Source organism: Leptopilina heterotoma, unplaced genomic scaffold, assembly GCF_015476425.1.
Source record: "Leptopilina heterotoma isolate Lh14 unplaced genomic scaffold, ASM1547642v1 Lhet_64, whole genome shotgun sequence".
NCBI classification, from domain to species: Eukaryota; Metazoa; Arthropoda; class Insecta; order Hymenoptera; family Figitidae; genus Leptopilina; species Leptopilina heterotoma.
In genome coordinates this window covers 117,939-140,471 of record NW_025111150.1, presented here as the reverse complement: position 1 = coordinate 140,471, position 22,533 = coordinate 117,939, and the positions used below count along the sequence as shown (strand labels likewise).

The 22,533-nt window shown below is 23.2% G+C and overlaps 1 protein-coding gene across 1 annotated transcript in view; it reads right to left on the bottom strand.

The window, feature by feature from the left end:
• The window catches only part of LOC122509924 (homeobox protein aristaless-like), a 156,673-nt gene that overhangs the window by 34,340 nt on the left and 99,800 nt on the right, over positions 1 to 22,533 (bottom strand). The window contains exon 4 of the mRNA XM_043624253.1: positions 1,601 to 1,646. Within this exon, the coding sequence (XP_043480188.1) occupies positions 1,601 to 1,646 (46 nt within the window). The remainder of the gene's footprint in view (positions 1 to 1,600; positions 1,647 to 22,533) is intronic.

The window sequence follows — 22,533 nt, the reverse complement described above, 5'->3', positions numbered from 1 at the left end:
TCAACATTTCAATTATCTTTATAAATGAATAACAAAATTTAACAACAAAATTCAATTATTTTCATAAATTTTAATAAAATTCATTACAAAATTCAACTAATTTTCATAAATAACAATATTCATCGCAAGAATTCAATTATTTTCAAAAATTAATAAAATTCAATTATTTTCAAAAAATTTAATATAATTTATAAAAAAATTTCAATTATTTTCAAAAATTTTAATAAAATTTATGAAAAAATTTCAATTATTTTCAAAAATTTTTCTAAATTAGATGATTTTCAATATTCTACTATTTTAATAAAATTTCTCGAAAGAATTCATTTATTAAACAAAAATTTTGATAAAATTCTACACAAACACTCAATTGTTTTCTAAAAAAATAAAAATTTTAAAGGAATTCAATTATTTAAAATACAATTTGCATAAATTTTTTCGAAAAAAATAAATGTTTTAATATTTGGCATTAAATTCATCACAAGAATTCAATTTTTTTCAAAATGAATAAAATTCATCGCAAAAGTTCAATTATTTTCAGAAAATCTAAAAAAAAATGTCAACATTTCAATTATCTTTATAAAAGAATAACAATATTTAACAACAAAATTCAATTATTTTTATAAATTTTAATAAAATTCACTACAAAATAAATTTTCAAAAATGTTTCTTAATTCAATAATTTGTATATGTGTTATTTTAATAATTTATTAAAAGTCAATTTGCATAAATTTTGTCGAAAAAACCAAAAAGTCAATTGTTTGAACATTCTTACAAAATTCTTCGTAATAATTCAATTATTTTCATAAATACTAAAACTCATTGCAGAATTTCAATTATTTTTAATACAATTTCCATCGAATTCCTCGAAAAATGTGATTAGCCTTAAAAATTTTATTAAAACTCACCGAAAGAATTCAATTATTTAAAAATTTGTTAATAAAATTCTTTATGAGAATTCAATTTTAAGAAACATTCAATTATTTAATAAATTGTTTATATTTGTATTTAAATAATTGAATTCTCATAGAATTTTCTAATAAAAATTAATTTAAAAATTAATTTTAGTTAGTTTTGGATAATAATTCAATTTTAGAGAAGTTAATAATTGCAATTTTTAGAAATAATTGAATTTAGTAAATGTTTCAAACTAAAATCTTTGAAAATCTGAATTTTTCTTATTTTTGATTAAAAATTCTATGGAACCAATTTTTTTTTTCAAAAAGCTTAATCAAAATATTTTTAAATTATTTGAAGATTTTATTTTTAATATGTATTTATTTGAAAAATTTCCGAATATTCGAAATTTTTGGTCAGGGAAAAATAGGGGTCAGGGAAAAAATTATAAAAAGGGAAAAAGTACAGACAAAAGTTTGGAAATCAGGGAAAAGCAAAATTAAATGTTCGTGGCAATCCTGTTAATTAATAAGATTAATTATTATTCGACTCAAAGCCAACTAGACTTTTTATTTGTTTGAAATAAATTTGATTCGGTTCAAAAATAATTAGTTAATTTTTTGAACTTTCGGAACTTTTGAAATTTGTGAAATGAGAACAAACAAAAATGGATCAATATTTGATAATTATCTTTTGATCAACTCACCTGAATGCGAGCCTCCGTCAAACCAATCTTCATGGCAAGTTCCTCTCTGCAAACAGAGAAAAAAAAGAAATGTATCATTAGTCGGACAAAGGACCAAGGACCCTCAAGGCCGTAACATTTACGCGCACTAATGGATTACATCCTGTTCTCGCAAAAATAATCCCTCCTCCTCCTCCTCCTCTCTATATACCCCGGATGCGCCATTATATTAAATCCCTCAAAAATTTTTATCTCTCTCTCCCGCTCTCGTCGCTCGTCGCTCGTCGGTTTTGTTTTTAAAAACTTCCCTCTACATTTTAATGCTGAGTTGCATAAAACAGGATAATAAAAAATTACACTTAACTTCTTTAATTGTATGTACGAAAATGATTTTTCGCTCCAAGAACGCGAAACGAATTGCAAATAAGATGAAACATTGTGTACAAAAAAACAAAAGGTTCTCGTGTTATAAAGTGTGAACCCTTTTTGCTTAATAATTATTGTTTTTTCTCTCTTTATATATATATATTTGAAGAATACATCAGAGTCGAAAATATACAATAATCATTTGGTCATTAATTTTTTAATTCTATAAAATTTAATTTAAATTTCTTTCTATTTTTTTTTAAGTTTTATTCTCTTTATTCTTTTCATATTTAAAATGTTTTCTGTTTCTTCTGTTTTATCGTCTTTACAAAAAAAAAAAATAATAAAAAGAAAAAAAAAAAAATTTAGTTTTTTAATTTTTTTTAAATTTTATCGTATTTAAAAATTTATCTTTTTCAAAATTTTTTATTTTAAAGTTTATTTTTTTATTTTTGAAACTTTTTTCTTTGTTTGTTCTGTTTTATGCTTTTTTCAAATCTCAAGAAGTGAAAATTGACGAACACTTTGAATTTGGATCAGTAGAATTCTACTGATTTTTTTTTCACTTAATGAACTCTCAAATTTAAAATGAATTAACTAATCAGTGAAATTTCAATTCAAAATTTGCTAAAATTTAACTGAATTTTCGGTTATTTTTTAAGTAATTGACTGATTGGACGAAACTGATGAATTTCAGTGATGAATATTATGTAGGTAATTTTATTTTCACTTTCATTTTTACTTTCATTTTTACATTCATTGTCACTTCCATTTTCACTTTCACAGATTTTAATTTTCATTTATTCAAATGATTTAAAAAAAATTTAATTATTCTTTTTCAAAACCATTAATTTTACCGAATTATTATAGTTAAACGTTTAAAAAATTCAAGTTTTGAGAGATTTTAATTTTAAAACTTTTTAAAATTGAATTATTTCTTAAAATTCATGATATATAATGCTTTTAATATTCAATTATCTAAAATCTTAACAGAAATTAATTTTCAAATTAATTTTTATTAGAAAATTCCCAACGAGAATTCAATTATTTAAATAAAAAAGAAACAATTTTTTGGATAATTGAATTATCAGAAACAATATTATCAACAAATTTTTAAATAATTGAATTCAATTGAATTCTTTCGACGAATTTTAATAAATTTTTTGATATTTACATTTTTCGAGGAATTTGATTAAAATTTAATTAAAAATAATTGAAATTCTTCGACGAGTTTTACTTATTATTTATAAAAATAATTAAATCTCTAAAAAGAATTTCATTCTTTAAGAAAATAATTGAATGTTTGCGAAGAAATTTATAAAAAATTTGTAAATAATTGAATTCCTGTGAAATTTTTATTATTTATGAAAATAATAAAATGTTTGCGTAAAATTTTTTAAGAATAATTATATTTGTTAAGGGATTTGATTAAAATTGTATTAAAAAGAATTGAAACTCTGCGTGATGAGTTTTATTATTTAATACTTATAAAAATAATTGAATTATTGCGAAGAAATTTATAAAAAAAATGTATAAACAAATTGAATTCTTATGGAAATTTTTATTAAAATAGTTGAATTTAAAAATCATTAAATGAAGAAAAATTTTTGAAAATAATTAAAATTTGGCCAAGAATTTTATTAAAGTTTTTGAAGATAATTGAATTTCAGAGAAGAATTTTATTATTTATGACAATATTTGAATTATTGCGAAGAAATTATTTATAAAAAATATGTAAATAATTAATAAATAATTTATATTAAAATAGTAGATATATTGAAAATCATTGAATTAAGGAAAATTAAAAAAATAAATAAATAAAATAAAATTAGGCCAAGAATTTTATTAAAAATTGATGAAAATATATTTGAATTTCGAAGAAGAATTTTATTATTTATAAAGATAATTTATGAAAATAATTGAATTATGGCGAAGAAATTTATAAAAAAAATGTATAAACAAATTGAATTCTTATGGAAATTTTTATTAAAATAGTTGAATTTAAAAATCATTAAATGAAGAAAAATTTTTGAAAATAATTAAAATTTGGCCAAGAATTTTATTAAAGTTTTTGAAGATAATTGAATTTCAGAGAAGAATTTTATTATTTTATTTATGACAATATTTGAATTATTGCGAAGAAATTATTTATAAAAAATATGTAAATAATTAATAAATAATTTATATTAAAATAGTAGATATATTGAAAATCATTGAATTAAGGAAAATTAAAAAAATAAATAAATAAAATAAAATTAGGCCAAGAATTTTATTAAAAATTGATGAAAATATATTTGAATTTCGAAGAAGAATTTTATTATTTATAAAGATAATTTATGAAAATAATTGAATTATGGCGAAGAAATTTATAAAAAAATTTTCAATTGAATTCCTGTGAAATTTTTATTATTTACGATAATAATTAAATGTTTGAGCAGAATTTTATGAAAATTTTTTTAGATAATTGAATTCTTTTGGAAAATTTTTATTGAACTAGTAGATATCAAAAATCAGTGAATTGAGGAAAATTTTTGAAAATTATTTAAAATTTTTCCAAGAATTTTATTAAAATTTTAGAAAATAATTAAACGGAAAAGAATTTTATTATTTAAATTCTTGGAGATTTTTTTTTATATTTTTGAAAATTATTGTAATTGTAATAATAAATTTAAAATACATAATTAGAATATAAATTCAAAAATTTATTATCAGAAAAGTAAAAAATAAATTATTTCGAAAAAAGGAGTGAGTGAGTGAGTGAGTGAGTGAGTGAGTGAGTGAGAGGGAACAATTTGATCCCGTATGAGAAAGCACTTTTTCGCACAAGGACATCGCGTATCGCCGAGGAGAGGAACGAATGCGCGAATTGAAAATAACACAGAGAAAAGAGTAGTTTGTGTATGTGTGTATGTGTGTGTAGGGGGAACGGCACAGGGCAATTAGGGACAGCCGTCTAACCACAAAATTTCGTGATCTTATTAAATCCAGGGAGTTAGATGCCATATAGTTGGAATATAGAGGAGGGAGTGGGGGATCGAGAGCGGTCGCTGAAAAAAGGGAAAGGTAAAAAAGGTAAAATTGCCAGGTTGCTAAAAGAACGTATGTGCAGAAGCGTGGCATTATCGTGAGAGGTTTAGCTTTACAATGTACCTACTTCATTGAGACAAGCGCGTTCAGGAAAACAGGTACGGATTATCCGCCGCTTCCACCACTTTCAACAGGGTAGCGATTATCGGAGTCGTAATCAACCTCTCGTACTTTCTTTATGGAGAAAAGCGAAAACTATGTATTTGCATTTATTTTGCAAAACGGTAGTTTTCCTTTTTTATTCTCATTCATAATTTTTATTTTCACTTTGACTTTGACTTTGACTTTAACTTTGACTTCGAATTTGAAAGTCAAATGCGAAAGGCGAGTCAAAGTCAAAATCGCTTTAAAATTAACTTTGAAAGTAAAAGTCAAAGTCAAATTAACTTTGAAAGTTAAAGTGAAAGTCAAAGTTAAAGTCAAATTAACTTTTAAAGTCAAATTTAATTTTAAAAGTCAAGTTAACTTTTAAAGTCAAAGTGAAATTAACTTAGAAAGTCAAATTTAATTTTAAAGTCAAATTAACTTTTTAAGTCAAAGTAAAAGAGAAATTAACTTTATAAGTCAAAGTGACATTAACTTAGAAAGTCAAAGTCAAATTAACTCTGAAAGTCAAATGCAAAGTAAGAGTGAAAATAACTTTAAAATTCAAAGTCAAAGTGAAATTAACTTTGAAATTCAAAGTCAAAGTAAAATTATCTTTGAAATTCAAAGTCAAAGTGAAATTAACTTAGAAAGTCAAAGTCAAATTAACTCTGAAAGTCTAATTCAAAGTCAAAGTGAAATTATCTTAGAAAGTCAAAGTCAAATTAACTCTGAAAGTCAAATTCAAAGTAAAAGTGAAAATAACTTTAAAATTCAAAGTCAAAGTGAAATTAACTTAGAAAGTCAAAGTCAAATTAACTCTGAAAGTCAAAATCAAAGTCAAAGTGAAATTATCTTTAAAATTCAAAGTCAAAGTGAAATTAACTTAGAAAGTCAAAGTCAAATTAACTCTGAAAGTCTAATTCAAAGTCAAAGTGAAATTATCTTAGAAAGTCAAAGTCAAATTAACTCTGAAAGTCAAATTCAAAGTAAATGTGAAAATAACTTTAAAATTCAAAGTCAAAGTGAAATTAACTTAGAAAGTCAAAGTCAAATTAACTCTGAAAGTCAAACTCAAAGTCAAAGTGAAATTATCTTTAAAATTCAAAGTCAAAGTTAAAGTCAAATTAACTTTGAAAGTCAAAGTCAAAGTGAAATTTAATTAGAAAGTCAAAGTCAAATTAACTCTGAAAGTTAAATTCAAAGTCAAAGTCAAAGTCAAAGTCAAATTAACTTTGAAAGTCAAAGTCAAAGTGAAATTTAATTAGAAAGTCAAAGTGAAATTTAATTAGAAAGTCAAAGTCAAATTAACTCTGAAAGTTAAATTCAAAGTCAAAGTCAAATTAATTTTAAAAGTGAAAGTCAAAGTGAAAATAAAAGTCAAAGTCAATGTCAATGTAAAAGTCGAATCGAGAGTGAAAGTCAAACTACAAAATCGCACCCAATGTACTAAAAAAATAATTCAGTTAAACGTTAAAAAAATCGCAAAACAATTTTTGGAAAATGTCAAAATAGTGAAATAAGGATTCAGAAATAGTATTAAGAGGCAGATGAGAAATTAATTCTCGTTTGATATTAAATGAATTTCATTATTTTTTTTTAATAGGTCGAATCATCGATTCATTTTCAGCATCTGTAATTTTTGAGTTTAATCTTTGAATTTCTTGAGTGCCTTTAGACACGCTGTGAAGATCTCTAATCAACGTAATTGCACTTTTGTGCGAGCACGCACTCATCATTGAAATTCCCCTGTGATTTTCAAAACCATCTGGAGTCCAAGTTTAATTGACAAATAAAACGGAACGGCTCTCTTTTAATGACGGAGTTGCTGAATATTTAAAAAAGAAAATTTTTTTATACCTTCACTGATTTAATAAATGAATGTGTGTATTTATATTTTAATCGTTGTTTGGGGTTGTAATTTTTTTATTGATTTATAAGAATTATTCACTTTTGGGTATAAATTAATTCACAGCAAATAAAATAATAAATTAATTTATCCCCACAATAAAAACAATATCATTCCAAATTCATTTCTTTAATTCTTTGTGCTTTGATATTGCCGCATTTCTTAATATTTTTGTAGAAAATTCTCAATTTTCATAAGGAAATAATTTGCATCATTTCTGTTTCTTAATCATTTCAATTCAATTATTATTTTCTAGAATTTTTAATCATTTTTTATGAAAATCATTGAATTCCTTGAAAAAAATTTTATTATTTATGAAAATAATTGAATTCTTTTTGGGAAATGTTATTCATTTTTATTCATTTTTAATATAATTAAATTCCTGTAAAATTTTTATTATTCTAGAAAATAATTGAATATTCTTGTAGAATTTTGTCAAAATTGTTTTTAAATAATTGAATTTTTTTGGGAAATTTTATTAAAATAATAGATATACAAATTATTAAATTAGGAAAAATTTTTGAAAATAATTAAATTTTATTACTTTTGAAAATAATTGAATTCTTGTGATGAATATTGTCATTTATGAAAATAATTAACTTCCTCCGAATGCTTTTATTATTTATGAAAATAATTAAATCCCTTAAAGAAATTTTAAAATTTATAAAAATAATTGAATTACTGCGAATAATTTAATGCCAAATTTGAAAACATTTGATTTTTTTGAAAAAATTCAAAATAATTGAATTCCTGTTAAATTTTTTTTTTTTTTTTGGAAATAATTTAATTAAGAAAATTTTTTAAAAATAATTGAAATTTTGACAAGAATTTTATTAATATTTTTGAAAATAATTGAATTCTTGTGATGAATATTGTTATTTATGAAAATAATTGAATTTTGCAATGAATTTTATTAAAATTCCTGATTATAATTGAATTTTATTGAAAAATTTTGTTATTTATTTACAAAGATAATTGAAATGTTAACGATAATTTTTTGTAGATTTTTCAAAAATAAATGAACTTTTGCGATAAATTTTATTAATTTTGAAAATAATTGAATTCTTGTCATGAATATTTTTATTTACAAAAATAATTGAATTTTGCAATGAATTTTATTAAAATTCCTGAAAATAATTGAATTTCGTCGAAGAATTTTGTTATTCATTTATAAAGATAATTGAAATGTGAACATTTTTTTAGATTTTTTGAAAATAATTGAACGTCTGTCATGAATTTTATGAATTTTGAAAATAATTAGATTCTTGTAAAATTTTCATTATTTTAGAAAATAATAATTGAATGTTCCTGTAGAATTTTATAAAAAATTTTGTTTAATAATTCAATTCTTTCGGGAAATTTTATTAAAATACAAGAATATTAAAAATCATTGAATTAAAAAAATTTTCGAAAATAATTGAAATTTTGCCATGAATTTTATTTGAATTTTTGAAAATAATTGAAATTTTATTACTTTTGAAAATAATTGAATTTCTGTAATTATTTACATTTTCTGCAAAATTCAAGTTTTTTTTATTGTTTTCAACAAAAAAATTTTTTAAATTCCATTATTTTTTAAAGTTGGTAATAAAAAAAAGAAATAGTAAAAAATTAAACAATAACTTTTTAAAATAATTTTTGTGTAAAATAATAAAATTTTCCAAGATTTATGCCTCTTTATCTGTTGTTGAATTATTGCTGAAATGTAATAAGGCAATTAATTTATTTCGTGTGCAATATAACCACGACTTTCGAACCTTTATTCTTGTTGAATATGACATTGAATTATGTTCACTTCAGCATTAATTATCACATTGGTAATTCAAGAAATAAGTATTTTATCTTGTTTATTCAATTAATTGATCGCAAATAAATTATTATTTTTGTAAGCAGTAAATTGTTATTTTCAATATAGAAGTGACTTCTATAATAATGTGGTTAACTTTCACTGTTCAAATTAAATCTCTAAATAATTACATTTTTAACATTATAAATTTACATTTACTTCAAATTATCATTTCTCCATTAATTTTTTTTTCTTTAAAAAAACAACTAATTTCTGTTTTTCTTTTTCTATTTTTTTCTTTCTACTTCATTTCTATTTTTTCTTTTTTTCTTTTATCTTCCTATTTTTCTTTCTACTTCCGTTCTATTATTTTCTTGTTTCCTTTTATCTTCCTATTTTTCTTTCTACTTCCGTTCTATTTTTTACTTTTTCTCTTTTATCTTTCTATTTTTCTTTTTTAACTTTTCGATTAAAAAAAAAAAAAAAAAAAAAAAAAAAAAAAAAATCGAAAAGTTAAAAAAGAAAAAAATTTGATAAGAATCAGTGAATATTACATCCAATTTTTAATTGTCCGATCGATAATCACTCGCCTATTTCTAATTAGCGATAAATAAATTAATGAAGTAATAATCGATGCGATGGTTAATATTGAATTAATAATTAACTAACAAATCATTAGTCGGTTACTTAGATACGGCTGTATAGAAAATAAATAAAAAAAAATCCACAGATAATTTAAATTGATAATCAAATGATAATTTAAAATTAATAACTCTCATTAAGTTAATAATTTACTAAAAAAATAATAAAAGAAAATAGAAAAATAAAAAAACAAAATTCATACTCACAAATTATGAATTATATTTGCATATAATTATTTTTAGTTAATAACCATCTACCGAGAGAGCGTCGTCTCTCTAAAATAATAAAATAGCGAGATGAATACCTGGCAATTAATCACTTAATCATCGATTTACATTTCGATTAACTTTTTAATCATTGATCGTCTATATACTGTTAATCGATCTTCGCAGCCCTTTCTGCGCGCATCTATAATATGAGTAAGTAACACGGTCATCTGTCATTTCACAATCCCAGTGATAATTGCTTGTATATAAAAGGTCGGTCGCTAAGTGGATTAACATTCAGCTTCTCTTCAGTCGTATCTCATTTATTCTTCTTGTTTTTTTTTTTTTTTTTTTTTTTTTTTTTTGTTGCAACTATTCGTTTGATCAATTACGAGAGGTAAACTCTTTCTGATATGATCTCGAAAAAAAAAGAGGTCGAGACTATAATATAATACACGATCGTACAAACAATAACATCCTGTTGTTTTTAAATTAAATTCTCCAAGGCTCTTAATTACTCAATTCAATTATTGGTTTAATTATATTTTTCATACTATTCATAATCCAGTCTGCAGGGGAATTTATATATATGAATTTTTATTGCCTTTTCAGCGTTGGTATTATATATGTATTAAATAGATTGTTGTGTACAACACATTGTTGTAGCAATTTTAAATATAAATGATTCAATTGTGAATGGTAATTGAATTTGGTATGGATTGAATATTAATAAATGTAGAGAATAATAATAAATTAAAGGTGAAATAATAATAAAAAGAAAAAAAAACGTGGGAAGGACAGTGGAGGAGAAAGAAGGGGGCGGGCGTGAGTAGCGTGTGCGCTTTGGAATCGTGTGAGCCAGAGGCTAGGCGCGCGGGCAATTCATGTAATTACCGGACAATTACATTATCTAATTAACCTCCGAGGTCGAGAATGGCCAGTCAGCGAGTCGCGGCTGTGATTGTACCTTGTGGCGCAATCCTAATTATTATTGTTTAACACATATACATTTAAACAGTCACCACAATCGACGCTTATACCATTATACGAAACGCTACAGTTTTCTTTTGGATTTCAAAAGGAGACAATGGGAACTTTTACTAGTCTGAATAATTTTTTTCTGTCCGATCGTTTTTAGAGAAAATGAAATGTTTTATTTCAACTAAATATAGACATGGTTTGCCACAGGTCAGGGAATTCAGGGAAAAATCAGGAAAAGTAGAGATGGTCAGGAAAATCAGGGCAAAGTCAGGGTTTTTTATTAAAAGTTCTGGAAAAAATTAAATGTTTAGAATTTATAGGAAAATTCTGAATTTTTGTGTCTTTTTTGTTTGACTCGTAAACTATGAAATTGTCACGAATTTAAATACAAAACCTTCAATTTTTTCTATTTCTGCCAATAATTTATTTCAAATAACTTAATTCTACTGAAGAACTAACATAAAGTTATTACTTATCAAGCATTTACTAAAGTATTTTTTTGAAAAATTGTAATTTCAATTCTGTAGAAATTAGTTCCAATTTAAAAAAATTTTAACGTCCTTCTTTGAAAGAATTCGACTTTCTTAATAAATATCAAAATTTTTTACAGAAATTCAATTATTTTCAAAAATAACAATATTCGTCACAACAATTATTTTCAAAATTACAAAAATTCATTGCAGATGTTCAATTATTTTCAAAAAAAAACTAAAAAAAAATTTTCGTTAATATTTCAATTTTCAATTATCTTTATAGATAAATAACAAAATTCAACGACAAAATTTAATTATTTTCAGGATTTCAAATATAGAATTCAATTATTTTCAGGAATTTTAATAAAATTCAATTATTTTCAAAAATTTTAATAAAATTCATGGAAAAAATTCAATTATTTTCAAAAATATTATTTATTTCAATTATTTTCAATATTCTATTTTAATAAAATTTCCCAAAATTATTCAATTATTAAACAAAAATGTTAATAAAATTCTACACGAACATTCAATTATTTTCCAAAAAAATTAAAATTTCACAGGAATTCAATTATTTAAAATAGAATTTGCATAAATTTTTTCAAAAAAAAAAAAAAAATGTTTTAATATTTGGCATTCAATTCTCCGCAGTAATTCAATTACTTTCGTAAATTTCAAAATTCTTTTCAGAGATGTAAATATTTTTATAAATAGTAAAGTAATTCGGAGGAAGTTAATTATTTTTATAAATTATAATATTCTTCACAAGAATTCAATTATTTTTAAAATTACCAAAATTCATTGCAAACGTTCAGTTATTTTCAAAAAATCTAAAAAAAAATTTCGTCAATATTTCAATTATCCATATAAATGAATAACAAAATTCAATTATTTTCAGGAATTTTAATAAAATTCATTGCAAAATTCAATTACTCTTAAAAAATAACAATATTCATAACAAAAATTCAATGATTTTCCAAAATTTTAATAAAATTAATGGTAAAATTTCAATTATTTTCAAAAATTTTTCTTAATTCAATGATTTTTAATATTCTACTATTTTAATAAAATTTCTCAAAATATTTAATATTTGGCATTAAATTCACCAGAGTAATTCAATTATTTTTATAAGTTTTAAAATTCCTTTCAGGGATTTAATTATTTACATAAATTATTACATATATAATTATTTACCACAAGAATTCAATTATTTTCAAAAGTAATAAAATTAGATTATTTCTAAAAATTTTAATAAAATTCATTGCAAAATGAATTTTCAAAAAATTTTCTCAATTCAATAATTTGTATATCTATTATTTTTAAAAAATTTCCCAAGAGAATTCAACTATTTAATAACAATTTTGACAAAATACTACAAAAATAATATTCAATTATTTCCTAAAATAATGAAAATTTCACAGGAATTTAATTATTAAAAACAGAACTTTTTTTTAGAAAATTCTTGGTAATATTTCAATTGTAAATAAGTGTTATTATTTTATATACAATTTTCATTGAATTCCTCGAAAAATGTAAGTATTCTTGAAAATTTTATTATAATTCGTCGAAAGAATTTAATTATTTAAAAATTTATTGATAAAATTCTTCATGAGAATTCAATGTTAAGAAACATTCAATTATTCAATAAATTGTTTATTCTTGTATTTAAATAATTGAATTCCCATATAGAATTTTCTAATAAAAATTAATTTAAATATTAATTTTACTTACAGTTTTAGAAAATAATTGAATTTTGGAGAAGTTTACTAATAGATAAAATTTTTAGAAATAAGTGAACTTTATAAAGGTTTCAAATTAAAATCTTTGAAAATCTAAATTTTTTATATTATTAATTAAAAATTCTATAAAACTAATTTTTTCCAAAAAGCTAAATCGAAATTTTTTAAAATGATTTTAAGTTTTTATTTTCAAATATATTATTTATTTGAAAAATTTCCGAATAAAGGAAATTTTTGATATGGTAAAAAAATGGAATTGAAAATCTGTCAGAAAAATTATTAATTATTAATTTAAAGAAGAATTTTATTTTAAAATTGTAGAAAATAATAATTGAATGGAAATGATGAAAATAATTTTAAAGAAGTTACTGTAACAATATTTTTATAACATAAAATAATTATTTTATCACTCGGTCACCTTTGATTAGTATAAAATATGAAGAAATCGATCACTTCGAGTCTTCGACTTAAAATAAATAAAAATTACGAAAGTAAAATCGAAAAAAACCCGTAAGGGTTTTTTTCGATTTTACTTTCGTAATTTTTAATATCCCCCATAGATATCTCTATAAAAAAATCTCTATAAAAAATTAAAAAGTGAGAATTCACTTGTCGAGACTTATAGAGACTATTTCATAGCTACTCGGTCAGATATACTTTGAATACACACAATCAGAGCAAAATCGTTTTATATGTATCTTGGCCGTTAATGACCTTGAAATGGTTGGACAGCAATTATCGCAAGGATTAATATAACGTTTTCAATTATGAAGACTCGCTTTACAGCTTTAATCCAATTCACCAGTGAATTCTTAATCGAAACAACATTGCAAAGCACTGTCTCTCATTTTTTTGTTTTTTTGTTGTTTTTTTTTGTTGTCCTGTTTTGATATTCTTATAAAGCGTCTCAGTAATAGTGTTATATTTTTTCTTCCTGGTAAATATAGAGCCAATCAAATAAGGATTTAAAAATAAAAAAAAATTGTCTCCTTTTTACAAAAAAACGTCTCCTGTGTAGAATGACGATATTTCTCGCGATTTACGCGAATTAAATGTAAATTGCGAAATTTCCGTTATCTTGCCGTAGTTTCTAAAGTCGAGTTTTATAAGTTCATTAATTTCCTTTAAGGAATTACGCGCTGATTGGCGGAGACCTTAATTTATGTTTGAGTTATGCAAATTGTACCGACGGAGATATCGGCTTTCCTGGCATACCAATCGGTTTTAATTAAAGATAGTGGTCGATTACTTATTGAAAAGAAACAAAAGTCGTTATAGGCTCTTTAATTCCCAATCGGAATATATATATATATATACTTTCAATTAAACGTCTGAAATAATTGACTCCTATCCATATCTAACGAACTCTGGTTTACTAGATCTTTTATATATATAACGAGATTTAAAACGCTACATATTGGAAAATTAGGAAACATTTCAATTAACGCATGTAGATTTGTAAATTCGATTTCTCTTTTCCTTTTGGAAATACCTAGTTAACTTTTTTTTCTGGCAAAAGTTGTCATTTACCTTCTTCCTCCTTGAAAGTTTCTTTTCTCTTTTTTTACTTTCGTTTCTTTTACTTTTTTTCTACTTTTCGTTCTCGGAGAATTTTGCGAGATTTCACGATTCTGAAAGGATTAAAAATTACGATAAAAAGATATAAGATAGTAGGAAAACATTATTTCCTTCCTTCCTTCCTTCCTTTCTTTAATTATCTAATTTTGTCATTATTCGAATTTTTAGGGAAAATTTCAGTTTAATAATGCTGTTGATCTGAGAAAGGAAACGTGCCATAAAGTAGACTATTTAATTACTCGTGGTTGTTATCTGAGTAGGGTAAGTGCAACAGTCTGGAGCCATTAACCCGCAGTCAGCCTTTAAAGATTATTTATTCAACGGAGTAGTTAATTACTTGTGTTAATAACGCCATCAAATAAATAAAACAAAGTATTTATCTTCACTGGATAAAATGAAATGATCGCAAATAAATATCACCGCGCAGTAAATAAATAAAAACTTGAAGGACATTCATGGTTTGCAACCAGTTTATTAGGGGAAGAGAAAACTTTTCTTCTCAGTTGTTAACTTTTGTTCTTCTGCAAGAACAAGATTTTCAAATTCTCATTCTCTTTTCAATTCCTTCATTCTCTCTTTTAAAATATATTTTGTAATAAATTAAAAAGCGTATGTTATTAAAAAATATTTAAAAAAGTATGTTTTCAAAAAAACATTCTACGAATGCTAAATTTGTAATCAATGAACCATTTATATATTGATATAATCATATTCGGAAATAATTAAAAGTATCTTTTGATCGATGCCATTCGGCGAATGGCATGGGAGAGGACATTTTTTAGATTAAGAACAAAGCTCCGACTTGAAGAAGGCTCTAATCCGCAGAGTTCGTTAATACATCAAAATGATATCAGAAGAAAGTTTTAAGGGGGGATGAGCACGCATTAAAAGTTGAAAGAGAGCTAAGAATTATTCGGCGTCGGTTGTTCAATTAATGACTGCAAAAGTAGACTCCGAGGCAAAGAGAGCGAGAGAGGAAGCCGAAGCCCCGTACCTGGAAACAATCATCCTTATTAAACTCGTCCCCGTGTCGCTCCCTTTCCATCCTCCTCCTGAATTTACTAACCTTTCAGATGCTTTACCAAGAATCTGATTCAAAAAGCGCACGTTACGTAGATGTCGTAAAACAATTTCTTCGCCTTTCATTAAAAAAAAAAGATTTTCTTATCAAAAGAAATCTCTTTTTGACGACTAAAAACTTTTCTTAATTTTTAAATTGTTGACTTAAATTTGAGCCTCCGGAAAGTATAACCACACATAAAATTCTTACCGCCATGCTAATTCAATGGGCGTCAGAATTTTATGTGTGGTTATACTTTCCGGAGGCTCATTTGTTCAGGGTGTCTACTGAACATAACTTAAAATTCCAGGACATTTTCAGGACATTCCAGGACAGATTTCTTATTTTTCCAGGACATTTATATGTGTAACAGGGTTGACACAACTCAGAGAAGTCAAGGAATTCAGGGAAAATTCAGGGATTTTTATTAAAAGTACTGAAAAAAATTTAATTTTTAGAATTTAATAGAAAAATTCTGAATTTTGGTGTCTTTTTTGTTTACCTTATAAACTATGAAATTGAAAAGAATTCTAATAAAATCACTTCAATTTTTTCTATTTTTAAAAATAATTTCTTTTTAAATAACTTCCCATAAATTCAATTATGTTCAAAAATTTTTAAAAATCCATTGCAAAATTCAATTATTTTTGTAAATAATAAAATTCTTCTCAAAAATTCAATTATTTTCAAAAAATTTAATAAAATTCTTGGCAAAATTTCAATAATTTTCAAAATTAAAATGCATTTTCCTCATTTCAATTATTTTTGATATCTACTATTTTAATAAACTTTTACAAAAGAATTCTATTATTTAAACAAAATTTTAATAAAAATTTAACAGGAATTCAAGTACTTATCAATTTCTTTTATAAATTTCTTCGCATCAATTCAATTATTTCAAATTTTTTAATGAAGTTTCTCAAAAGAATTCAAATATACAAAGAGAATTGAAAAAAAATAGTCTCAGAAATTCAATTATTTCGAAAAATTTAAATAAAGATCTTTTAAGAATTCTATTATTTAAAAAAATGTTGACAAAATTCTTTACAAAATAAAGTTTATTAAATTGCAATTTTAATAAAATTTTCCTATACAATTCAATTGTGTTCAATACAGTTCTTCTCAAGAATTCAATTATTTTCCCAAATAAATGTTTTTTGGGAATTCAATAATTTAAAAGAATTTGAATAAAATTCTTCGCTAGAAATCAATTATTTTCTTTCTTGAAAATTCAATTATTTTAAAAATTTTTAATAAAATATTTTATAAATTTGAAAAATTATAATAAAATCGGTCATAGAATACAATTCTTTTCGTAAAATACAACATTTTTTCTAGAAATACACTTATTGTCACAAAAATGTTTGTAAAACTCTTCGAAACAATTCAATTATTTTCGTAAAAAATAAAATTCTTCTAAACAATTCAATTATTTAAGAAATTTTAATAAAATTCTTATCAAGAATTCAATTTTTTCAAAAATAAACATTTTCACAGGAATTTAATTATTCAAAAAAAAAAAATTTTTTTTTAATTCTTTGTCAGATTTCAATTATTTTCAATTTTTTAATGAAATTTCTATATGGAATTTAATTTAATTAATATTTTTCTCCGGAATACAATTATTTTCACAAATAAAATTCTTCACAGGAATTCAATTCTTTAAAAAGATTTTTAATAAAATTCGTTGCAAGAATTCAATTATTTTCATAAATAACAAAACTTATCGCAGAATTTCAATTATTTAATTTATTTTTATAAAATTTTAAATAAAATTATAGAAAATTGCATTTATTCTTACAATTTTTTTTTAAATTCACCGAAAGAATTCAATTCTTATTAAAAATTTCGATAAAATTCTTCATAAAAATTCAATTTTAAAAAATATGCAATTACTGAATAAATTATTTATTTTTGTATTTAAATAATTGAATTCTCAGGAAAGTTTCTAATAAAAATTGATTAAAAAATGAGTTTCATTTAAAATTTTAAATTATAATTGAATATTAAAAACATTATAGCGTGAATTTTTAGAAATAATTGAATTTTAAAAAAAGTTAAAATTAAAATCTTTGAAAATTTGAATTTATAGTTATAATATTCTTATGAAATTCTCATAAGTTATTGAATTTGAGAATCTTAATTCCTATAGGAAAATAATAATGATTAAATATTTATTTAAAAAAGAAGTTATTAATGTTCTTCGGGGTCAGGGGAAAAATAAAAATTTTGTCTGGAAATCAGGGAAAATTAAAATTTTGTGTCAACCCTGTGTAATATTATTTCATATTACGATTAAAATAATTTAAATTAACCTATACTTGAACAAAAATATTTATTTTATTATAAAAAGAGTTAAAAATCAATATTGTAGATATCAGTTTCTTTATAATCAAATGACAAATTGAAATTATTTTTTGATGGATCAAAAAAATTATTTTTTTAAATTTGAGTAAAATTTCAAAAGCAAAATACAATTCTTTCTTTATGAGGAAACAATATAGAAAATTCAAGGACAAAAGTTCAAAATCCAGGACATTTCAGGACATTTTTTCAAATTCCAGGACATTTCCAGGAATTCCAGGACTTCAAGGACCAGTAGACACCCTGTTGTTAATATTAAGAAAAATTTATTTTGATAGACGAATTTTGTTGCATCCAGAAGAATTTGTTTTTAGAATTCATTTTTTGTCTGCCCTATAAAATAGTGCGGAGGGGGGGGGGGATTTTTATTTAATTATATAAATTTTACGGTGTCCGTCGAGGTCCGTTATCGAGGTTTTGTATATAAAACGTGAGAATTTTATTAGTAACAGTATACAATTTTTTTTTTTTTTTTTTTTGCGCACACTGAACGGGTTTTGTGTAATTTAAAAAAGTTGAAACAGTAGCAAATTATTCTCGTGCAAAACGATTAGTTTTGAGAATCGCTCATGGAAGGAAGGAAAGAGAGAGTGAGGATTCTCGTGTTCTCCTTATCCGTTGCATTTGGATAATACGAAGAGAGGTACAACCCTCATCCAATTGACGGCAGCGTAACCAATTCGTAATTGGCTCTCCACGCCGTACGCGTATTAAGCGCACATTACGCACGCATTAAGCGCTACCAGCTACCGTCTTCTCTCGTGACTTTTCGCCTCGCTTTTCGCAAACACATATAACAGACATATGCCCAAAAATAAGACGAGAGATTCCGTATAAGTGCCTTGCTTTCCTTATATTATCTCCTCATCTTTGTGGCCAGTGGCTGGAATTAAATTAAACTTTAACGCGTTCCTTTTTTCGATTTACTTCAAGGTAAATTATTATAGACGAATATCATATTACTATTTTTTTCTATTAATTAATTTTATAATTTTATTTATTATTACGAATTATATGAAGCGGTTCTTCCTCTTAGTTTGTAGACCAAGTGATTGTGAGAGGGAAAAAAAGTAGTGACGCCGGGGAAAAAAAGCTCGCGCAGCCGCACTGCGCCTGCGCGATCCTTTTTTCCCCGGCGTCACTACTTTTTTCCCTCTCACGTCCCCTAGGCTGTAAATTTCGAGACAAATAGAACATTTACTTAACACAAAAATCTTCTATCAGGATTGCCACAAATAATTAATTTTATTTTTCCCCGATTTTTTCCTGACAGATTTTGACTCTTTCCCTTACCCTAAAGAATATTCTGATCCACTCTAAAAATTATTATATACTCCAAAAAATGTTCTATTACTTATTTGCGAATATTTTAAATTGTAAAATTATTCGAAAACATCAATAACTTCATTTTTAAATAAATATTTCATTAATATTATTTTTCCATTGCAATTAAGATTTTCAAAATTTTAAATTCAAACCTTTTGGAATTCAAAAAGTTATAATAATTAAAGGTGATTATAATAATAATTATAATAATTTCGTTTATTCGGAAATTTTTCAAATAAATATATATTAGAAAATAAAAACTTAAAATAATTTTGAAAAATTTCGATTATGCTTTTTGGAAAAAATTAGTTTTATAGAATTTTTAATTAAAAATATGAAAAATTCAGAAATTTAAAGATTTTAATTTGAAACCTAGTTACAAAATTTAATTATTTCTAAAAATTGCAATTATTAGTAACTTCTCTAAAATTCAATTATATTATCTAAAACTGTAACTAAAATTAATTTTTAAATCAATTTTTTATAAAAAATTCTATGAGAATTCAATTATTCAAATACAAAAATAAACAATTTATTGAATAATTGAATGTTTCTTAAAATTGAACTCTCATAAAGAATTTTATGAATAAATTTTAAAATAATTGAATTCTTTCGACGAATTTTATTAAAAATTTTAAGGATAATTACATTTTTAAAGAAATTCTAATGAAATGGTATTAAAAATAATTGAAATTCTGCAATGAGTTTTATTATTATTGAAAATAATTGAATTATTACGAAGAATTTTATAAAAAAAGTTTTAAACAATTAACTTTTTGCGATAAAATTTATGCAAATTCATTTTTAACAATTGAATTCCTGTGATTTTTATTCTTATGAAAATAATTGAATTATTGTGATAAACATTGTCATTTATGAAAATAATTGACTTCCTCCAAATGATTTTATTATTTATGAAAATAATTAAATTCCTGAAAGGAATTGTAAAATTTATGAAAATAATTGAATTACTGCAAAGAATTTAATGCTAAATTTTAAAACTTTTGATTTTTTTGAAAAAAGTTATGCAAATTCTATTTTAAATCATTGAATTCCTGGAAAATTTTTATTTTTTTGGGAAAATAATTGAATGTTCGTGTAGAATTAAAAAAAAAATTGTTTAATAATTAAATTCTTTAGAGAAATTTTATTAAAATAGTAGAATATTGAAAATCAATTCAGGAAAATTTTTGAAAATAATTCAAGTTTTTCCAAGAATTTTATAAAATATTTTGAAAATAATTGAATTTTGGAGAATTTTCTTATTTTTGAAAATAATAATTGAATTTTGCAAAGAAATTTACAAAAGATTTGTAAATAATCTAATTCCTGTTAAATTATTATGTTTGAAAATAATTAAAAGTTTGCGTAGAATTTTATTAACATTTTTTTAAAATAACTGAATTTTTTTGGAAAATAGTATTAAAATAATAGATATTGAAAATCATTGAATAATTGAGGAAAATTTTTGAAAATGATTGAATCTTCTTACTTTTGAAAATAACTGACTTTTTGTGATGAATACTAGTATTTATGAGAATAATTGAATTTTGGAATGAATTTCATTAAAATTCCTAAAAATAATTGAATTTTGTCGAAGAATTTTGTTATTCATTTATAAAGATAATTGAAATATGGCCATTTTTTAGATTTTTTGAAAAAAATTGAAATTGTACCATGAATTTTATCAAAATTTTTGAAATAATTGAATTTTGAAGAAGAATTTTCTTATTTTTGAAGATAATAATTGAATTTTGAGAAGAAATTGAAAAACATTTGTAAATAATTGTTTCCCCGTTAAATTTTTATTATTTTTGAAAATAATTAATTGAATAAAAATTAAATAATAATTGAACTCTTCAATGAATTTTATTAATTTTGAAAATAATTGAATTCTTGTTATGAACATTGTTATTTATGAAAATAATTGAATTTTGCAATGAATTTTATTAAAGTTCCTGAATATAATTGAATTTCGGCGAAGAATTTTCCTATTTATAAAGATAATTGAAATGTTGAAGAGAATTTTTTAAATATTTATGAAAATAATAAAATCTCTGAAAGGAATGTTAAAATTTATAAAAATAATTGAATTTTGCAATGAATTTTATTAAAATTACTGAAAATAATTGAATTTTGTCGAAGAATTTTGTTATTCATTCGTAAAGATAATTGAAATATTGACGACAATCTTTTGTTAGATTTTTTGAAAATAATTGAACTTTTGTGATGAGTATTGTTATTTATGAAAATAATTGAATTTTGCAATGAATTTTATTAAAATTCCTGAATATAATTGAATTTCGGCGAAGAATTTTGCTATTTATAAAGATAATTGAAATGTTGAATGAGAATTTTTTAAATATTTTTGAAAATAATTGAATTTCTGGAAAGAAATTTGACATTTATTAAGATAGTTGAATTCTTTCAAAGAGTGATTATTAAATGATTTATAAGTAATAACTTTATGGCAGTTCTTCAATAGAATTAAGTTATTTAAAATAAATTATTGTCAGAAATAGAAAAAATTTAAGGTTTTTTCTAGAATTCATGGTAATTTCATAGTTTATGAGTCAAACAATAAAAAGACACAAAACTTCAGAATTTTCTTATAAATTCTAAACATTTAATTTTTTTCAGCACTTTTAATAAAAATCCCTTACTTTTCCCTGATTTCTCAGACTAATTCTACTTTCCCTGATTTCCCTGACCTGTGGCAACCCTGATAATACACATGGAAAGGAATGATAATTATAATAGTGAATGGAAAAAAATTAAGTGAAATTTTCACTTATATTCAAATTTAGAGTGAAATTTCTTTCACTAGTGACGATCTGTCGACGACGATCGTCTATTCAGTGTAATAATTCACTGGACATGAAGAAAAACCAGAGAGAGAGAGAGAGCACCCGCTGTGTCGGTATGCAAAATATAAGTATATACGCAGATCGTAGTCATTTACTTTACGGGCTCTTAAGATCTAATTTAGATAAGACTCGTGGCTTGAGCTACCGCGGCGCGTCGGCCAATTCTGAGGCGATGTTACGACCGTTTCATATATATGCTATATCGCCATTGGTTTTTTTAGTGGCTCTGAACAGAGTGCTCAACGACTCAACTAACTTCTTCCTCAACCATTTCAAGACTTTTCGCTTCGATTATTCACTTAAGTTGTTTGTACTTGAACATATTATTGACCACTTAATTTGTATTACTTGTTCACCTTAAAAACAAACCTATTGCCATTCAATATATACCTACAATTATGGCTGTCACTACTTTTATTTCTCTTTTTAAGTATTTCCCATTTGGGTCCTAAAATAGTGTCCTGAAAAGTGTTAATTTGGTTTTTA